Source organism: Priapulus caudatus, unplaced genomic scaffold (genome assembly GCF_000485595.1).
Source record: "Priapulus caudatus unplaced genomic scaffold, Priapulus_caudatus-5.0.1 Scaffold213, whole genome shotgun sequence".
Classification (NCBI taxonomy): Eukaryota; Metazoa; Priapulida; class Priapulimorpha; order Priapulimorphida; family Priapulidae; genus Priapulus; species Priapulus caudatus.
Window position 1 is genome coordinate 363,023 of NW_014577274.1, and position 7,509 is coordinate 370,531.

General features: G+C 48.7%; 1 protein-coding gene across 1 annotated transcript in view; it reads left to right on the forward strand.

Annotated features, from left to right (window-relative positions):
• Positions 1 to 7,281, forward strand: part of LOC106807410 (protein Smaug homolog 1-like) — a 79,783-nt gene extending 72,502 nt beyond the window's left edge. The window contains exons 9-10 of the mRNA XM_014809730.1: positions 2,726 to 2,815; positions 4,871 to 7,281. Coding sequence (XP_014665216.1) covers positions 2,726 to 2,815; positions 4,871 to 4,902 — 122 coding nt within the window. The 3' untranslated portion in view covers positions 4,903 to 7,281. The remainder of the gene's footprint in view (positions 1 to 2,725; positions 2,816 to 4,870) is intronic.
• The last annotated feature ends 228 nt before the right edge of the window (positions 7,282 to 7,509 follow it).

Consider the following 7,509-nt stretch of genomic DNA (forward strand, 5'->3'; position numbering starts at 1 on the left):
GCGTGCGTGTCTGAGTCAGTGTGTGTGTGTGTGTACGCGTGCGTGGGTATCTGAGTCAGTGTGTGTGTGTGTGTGTGTGCGCGTGCGTGCGTGCGTGCGTGCGTGCGTGTGTGTGTGTGCGTGAGCGCGAGATTGTGTGTGTGTGTGTGCATGTACACGTGAACATGTGCCCGTGTGCGTGTGTGCGAGATCTGTGGTATCACATTTTCTCACGTTTCGTCAAATATTTACGGCCGGTCGTTAACACTAGTGTTGTGCCACGGCCGAAATTACAGGACTTTGTTCTTAGCAGGAAGTTAGATTTTCGGAAATGAGGTGTTAATGGTTTCGGGAAATCCAATAGCAATCGTATATGGGAAGCAGGCTGTGCCGTCGCTATGTTGAATTTTCACACTAGTAGCCGTCTGCGCACATTTACAGCTTCGAAATTCCTGCCATTGGGCTCTACCGCGCACCAGACAGTGCGAAACTTTCCAAGGACCTAAATTCCAATGCCACGACACACGACCACGTCTTCACCATATACTACCAGCGACGGACGCAGAGTAAGACACCCCACCCGTGCCGTTAGACGCTCGCGCACGAACACGTGTGTGCCCTTCCACCACCCACACAAATCCACACATCTACACTGTCGCACAAACACACCCACCCTACACTGACACAAATCCACACACCTCTACACTGTCGCGCGCACGCACGCACGCATGCACGCACGCACGCACGCACGCACGCACCACACACACACACACACCCTACCACCCTCACAACTGCGCTGCATACCGTAACCCGGTGCCAACATTAACGCTACCACACGGTTCAACGCTGCCAATTTCCCGAACCCAACACGTAGCCGGCGTTGGACTTTGGTGATAAATATCGCGTCGCACGCACGCACGCACGCACGCACACACACAAACATGGCTGTGACCCACTCATTGTTGAGTGAGCGTGTGGCACGTGTGGCCGTACGTACCTGGTCGCTGGAACAGACTGTAGGCTGGCTGTGGTGGCGGCCTCGTTGGAGCCGACTTAGTTCGCTGGATGCCACCCTTCTGACAGAAATAAGACAACATATAGTCGCTAATCACCGTACAGTGTCTGTGAAACCCACGAAAAATGCTTCCTAGAAGAAGAAAGCCGGGTTTCAAGATAAAATGGAAGCATGTTGACCTTTCTCATTCATAGACTGGAGCTTTATAGGCTGCATTTGAGAAAGTCATAATTTTACGGTGTTTCTGTCAACGGTCTATAAGAAAAACTTATGTTAAAAACAGAAGGACGAATGTTAAGAATGATTGGACCATTTTCGGGAGCGGGGTTCGCACACTCTAGCAGAACGTTTTTCCAGGAATTTTCCCAGTAGTTCCCAGGATTTAAGAAGTCCAATTTCCTCGACCTAAAGACTTCAGCTGAACATAATCCTCGCTTCGCCCTTTTAACGATTATTGAACAAACTCTCGCACGAAGCAAATTTCATCGCCTATTAGACACGACGGATATGTTCTCTACAGCAAGAACTATACATCTCGAACCAAACGTAATAACGCCAAATATTCCACGACAGCCACGGACCGCAGCCCACGAACTTTCGAGCGTTTTCCCGCGACTGGCCCCGACACTTCGCAATTCTAGGACTTCCCAGCGCTCCATACCCAAACCCTGTAAACGCCCCGTGCGCACGCCCCGTAAGGGGGGGGCGCCCCGCGCGCACGCCCCGTAAGGGGGCGCCCCGCGCGCACGCCCCGTAAGAGCACGCCCCGCACGCACGCCCCGTAAGGGAGCGCCGGCGGGGGCGATGCGAAACCCGGACTCGCGCGCGTGAGCTTGCACTTACATCGAGGTTGGCCGGCCGCGGCTTGTTGAACGACTGTGAGAGGAAGGGCCGCTGTAAGGTGGCGAGTGGCAGCGACACGAGGCCCTGCTTGGGGAAGGGCATGCGCGGCACGACCTGGCCGGGGAGGCGACGCGACGCACGCATCACGCCCGGCGACACGCCCGGCGGCAGCAGCTTGAAGTCGGCGGGGAAGCTGGCGGCAGCGGAGAACTGCGGAGGAAACCTGGAAGAGAGAGAGAAAGAGATGTATATATAGAGAGAGAAGCCGAATTGCGATTAGAGATCGTGTTAGAGGTCACTTCTATAAAACGGACACCTGTCTATAAAGATGCTGTTATATAATGCAGTTATACGTATAATATTTCGACGTATAACAAAGGCAGTTATGCAGACAATGAAGCCACCTCTATTGAATGGACACCTGTCTCTATAAAGCACACTTGTAAGTTTTCCTCTTAATGATTTTTATACATAGGTTATTATTGATAGTTTTTTCCTATATCCAAAAACATCGCATGATGCACGTTAATACTAATCGGCTCAAATTTCTAGTTTCACGACGAATTCGAAACCGTTTCACTCAGTTTTTTCCCCAATTTCGCGTGCGTGCGTGCGTGCGTGCGTGCGTGCGTGCGTGCGTGCGAGCGTGTGTGTGTGCGTATGTGCGTGAGCGTGTGTGTGTGTGTGCGTAAGTGTGCGTGCATGCATATGTACGTGAGTATGTGTGCGTATGCGCGTGAGTTTGCGTGGGTGCGTGCGTGGGTGTATGCACGCGCGTTAAGACGTACGAACCTAATGATTGACCGACGACTAGAAAATCTTTCGAAGCATTTGTAAGATTGGTGGTTTTCAGCCAGTAACACGAATCGCTGCTGCGCTCCATTTCAGAATCTGACTTCAGTGTCGGCTCAATGGATCACGACATAAACAACAGACTCGAAAGTCTTTGCCTCAGCGTCACTGAGCACGCATTAGCAGGTAATTAACGCGTCTAACTGAAACTAATTTGCCGTAGTTTGGAGAGGGCGTGCCAGAGATGCCAACCACTACGATTTATCCATATTTTATACGAATTTCTATTCCTTTTGCACCACTACGACCAGTTTGTATTAAACTACGAATTTCACTGTGATCGGGCCAAAAAAAATTTTGTCATTTTTTGTCAATTTATTGTCATTATTGACCCTCAGAATGCAGGAAATTGCATCTCAGAGTCCAAAAATTTTCTGGGGGGCATGCCGGACCCCCCTAGCAAACTCGGGTCACTAGGTCACCCTCTAACTACTAATTTGATGGCCAGAAACTACAGATTGCTTCAAATATGTGTTGGCATCTCTGGCGTGCCTGGGCTCGAGTTTCACCGAGACATTGACTGCTGGGAGTGTGATGGTCTCCCTCCTCAATTTCTGTGGTGTCGCTGGAAATTGGTGGATGTCAAGTATTGGCTAGAGTTGGGGAAATAGGGCGTCTCAGTTCACTAGAACATTTGTGTCCTAGCGAAGCGGCATCCAGGGGCATGCACCGATCTTTTCCTGGATTTTTACACGTTATAAAGAATGGGAAGTGGTCCTTTTTCATAGAGTATTAGGAGGCAATAATACAAATTGAAAATGCAGAGTAAAGCAGGTATACAAAGTGGAAATAAAAAAAAAACTGCGTATTATATATTTATTCGCTGAAATAAGTGCATGGCCGCCGTGAAATGACTGCAAGTTGGCTAATATCTTCGTCGTTCCCCATAGCAATGAACTGTCTAGGCTGCTCGACCTGGTTTGCGTCCATGTCATTCAAGCGAATCTCATGTTGTAGTTGTATTTCACTTACGTAAAAGAGTGGCCCAGATAACCGCCCACGTTCATGATTCACTCGGTACCAGCTTACTGCCGTGCCCTATAAATTCTGTTTAAACCACAGGCAACACTTTCCTCACCCTAAAAAGTCAAGAATTTGATGCCCTGGCTCACGTTACATCTCGCTATGTCAGTCACTAACGTTGAGTTATTTCACACGTAGCCACAACACTGGCGTGTCTCACGTAGTAATTGGTTTTTACTTCAGCTGCGATGCTGCATTCTAAAAATAATGCTTAAAGGAATAATAGGTCCATTGATTATGCAATGTTGACGAATGCTAGAGTAACTGGCACCTTGTGTAGTTAATAAGTACATTATGATTACTTTATAGTCAAACGCGTATTAGTTTGTCCAATATCACTGCTGGTTAGATTACAAACAAGACTTGAAATTGGTTGTTGATATGTATCAGCGTATCATTTACGTGCCGTAAATGTTAACCAGGAGTCAAGCGATGGCGTAAACATTTGTGCGGCCCGTATGTTTTGGGCGCCAGATGAAACGGAGTTGTCAGCGGTGTACCCACGGCCACGGACTAAACATGGAAATAGAGTAAAACACACGTACTAATCACGGACGCACGTGGACAGCCCTGACAAAAAGTTCCTTATCACGAGCGTCCATTTTTACGAAATCACTGATGATAGCATTGCGTACGGCCGAGCATGCGTGCGAAAATGTCCGGTGCACTATAAATCTGTATCACACCCGCTTCGCCGGCAGCGGTTTGAAACTGTAAACAACTGATTTTTGGACTGTGGATTTCAATTGGACATTTCTTAATAACCAGCAGCGATATTGGACAAACTAATACGTGTTTGGCTATAAGGTAATGTACTTATTGACTACACAAGGTACCAGTTACTCTAGCATTCGTCAACATTGCATAATCAATGGCCATATTATTCCTTTAACTACACAAGGTGCCAGTTACTCTAGCATTCGTCAACATTGCATAATCAATGGACCTATTATTCCTTTAACATCGGACAGCCACAGTCGACATTTTGGCACGTTTAGAAAACTCGAACAAACTTGTATATATTTACCGGCGTAGCAACGGTATCTAGGGGGAGGGGGCGTGGTAATCTTGCATGCGCAAAGAGGTCAGTTGCGAATTGGCTGTGGAACTGTTGGTTTTTAGGGTCCGTGCCATTTTCTTGTTTTTTTGTCCCTGCAGATGGCGCTGAGCGCAGCAGTACTGGCTACTGAGCAGATGCGATGAGGAGGAGGGGAGCCCTCTGCGCCGCCTCCGCCGCCGCCGCCGCGCGGCGATGCCACTGAGTTTTCTATTGTTTTTTACCGTGTTGTGTGTTGAGTTACCAGCCTCTGGCCAGGCTTTCGTGTTGTGAAAACGTCTTGCGTAGGGGAGCGAAAGTGAGAGTGGAGAAAGAAAGCGAGAAAAAACCCACAAAAACAAGAAAAAAGACGTGCGCTGTTCCGTGTAAAAAAAAGCCCAAGTGATGCTTTCTAGTCTAGCAGCGTCCGAGTGGAGGAGGTCGCCCAGGTCGGAGGTCGCGAGGCGTCCGGGGACCCGTTGTCGGAAACTAAAATTCAATCTGAACATCGGTCACGACACGAACCTTTCCTTGGAGACAGGTTGACGGAATTTCGTTTCGTAATGCTGCGTTATATACTTAAGTAACGAGCGGTCTATGAGGAGAAGTTTGTATGAAGACCAGCGGTTGGACTTGTCTTACTACCGACGATGGGGTCTGGGTTTTCGTGCTGGTCCTTTTTCGTGGCTTCAGAAGCAAGAGCCAACGGTACTTGCTCGTCGTGGATGCTGATCGATCGGCCGACGGTCGCGTGGGGGGGCGAAAAGGCGCCGTCCGTCGTGCGTTGAGACCGGATATTTTTGCAGGGGAAGGGTGGTGTGGGGAGGGAGAGGGGAAGGGAGGCGACTCCTTTAAGACTACCAGCATTTATCGCTTTTTCCGCCGTCGACGGCTCAGGTGACGTAAGAAGCTGCTGGGGTCAGCTACGTGTGTCATGGCGGCACGCGAGCAAGCGTGAGGTCGCTGCGCGTACGTTAACGTTACGACCGCTCGCGTTCGTGTTGTCGCGAAGAGTTAGTGAGTCCACACATATCACCAGTTAGAGTAGCCTTAGTGTGTTTGACACGCACGTGCGGCACACACAGACGCACACACACATACTCACTCTCACTCACACACTCACACACTCACTTAACCAGAGATGCGTAGTGTTTCAGTGTGATACGCACATACCCATACACATCATACACGTTTAGAAATATACGTACGCAGCATGCATTGTCCGTCATCTTACGTTGTTCATAGTCGCGTGGTAAAGAAAGACGAAAGCTGCTATGATTTTAATATATTCTGTTAACAGATAATGCCAGTATGAAATGTCGTCCAAGGCGGCCGAACGATGATTCGCATGTTTAATTAATCGCGTTGTTAAAGACACAAGAAAGCTCAATGTTGAAGGCAAATACTTTCGAGCGCCTCGCCCACCCAAGGTATTCTAATTGAATGTGGGGGCGCTCCAGTTTGCTAGAGAGAAAAATTGTGTGAGCATTGGCAGTTAGAGTCGAGTGGTCTGCGTGACTGATGTGTTGACATTGTGACACAGTCGGTGTGACCGTTGTCCCATGGGAAGGACGGGACGTGGTCACCGAGCAGGCACAAGGTCAAGGTCACGGGGTCGACAGCTGAGGTGTGACGTCACAGTCGTGGTGCACCGGTTGCGATGACGTCCAGCTTTTGCGTGCACGAGCGGCAAAAAAACTGTTCGACCGTGGTTTCCCGCGTGTTTTCTGTGGATCCATATAGTAAGAGAGAGAGAGAGAGAGAGAGAGGGAAGAAAGCGAGACAGAGCGAGAGAGAATATGGGGTACTACAGAGATTCAGCATGCACTGTGCCTGGCGAAAACGCACGAGCGCCGAGTATTTTTCAGAGCAGCAATTATTTCGGATCGTCTTGATTTCGGTGGTTTTCAAGTATCGATATGATTATTTACATTGCGAGTATATAATTCTGTATAGAGAGCTGCCGGTGTTTTTTTTCTGGTGCGGGGCGTGCTGAGAACGAAGCACAGCTCGGTAGAGTCACACGGTTATATTGTGTGATATGAATTCATGGCCTATGATGCAGTCGTCAGTGAAAACTCTAACGCCAATCATTATTATTAGGTTACGAATGTAATATTTTATATGTATACATAGTTTAGGTATATGCACAGTTAGTACTGGGGGCCTTTGCGCCTTCCGTAGATTTGATGTTGAATTCTACTGCTGTGCAGAGACTTGAATTGTTTTGTTCTGAATGTTGTGAAGTCGACAGTATTAAGAAGCTGTGTGTGTGTGTACGTGCGCGCGCGTGTGTGTGCGTGCGCGCGCGTGTGTGTGCATGCGTGGATGCGCGTGCGTGTGTGTGTATGTGCATTCTTCGTGTATCGTATATAGGGTTCTGTCGAAAGCAGAAGGGTTAAGCAACCTCATCAGTCATTACTTTTGTATGTCAGGTCAGGCCCTGGCAACGTCGTGGACTGGTACTGCTACTACTACTACTACTACGTATGATCGTGGACCAGTAGAGAGCGAGAGAAAGAGAGGGAGAGAGAGAGAGAGAGAGAGAGAGAGAGAGAGAGAGAGAGAGAGAGAGAGAGAGAGAGACAGAAAGAGAGAGATGGAGACACACAGAGGAAGAGAGTAGGAGAGAGGAAGAAAGAAAGAGAGAGATAGAGAGAGCTTTACCTGACATCTAGGTTCAGTGTTGTAACATATTGGCGTTCAGTGCCAAGTTTCTTTAGTTTTCTTAAACTATCAAGTTGGACCAGATGCACACGGC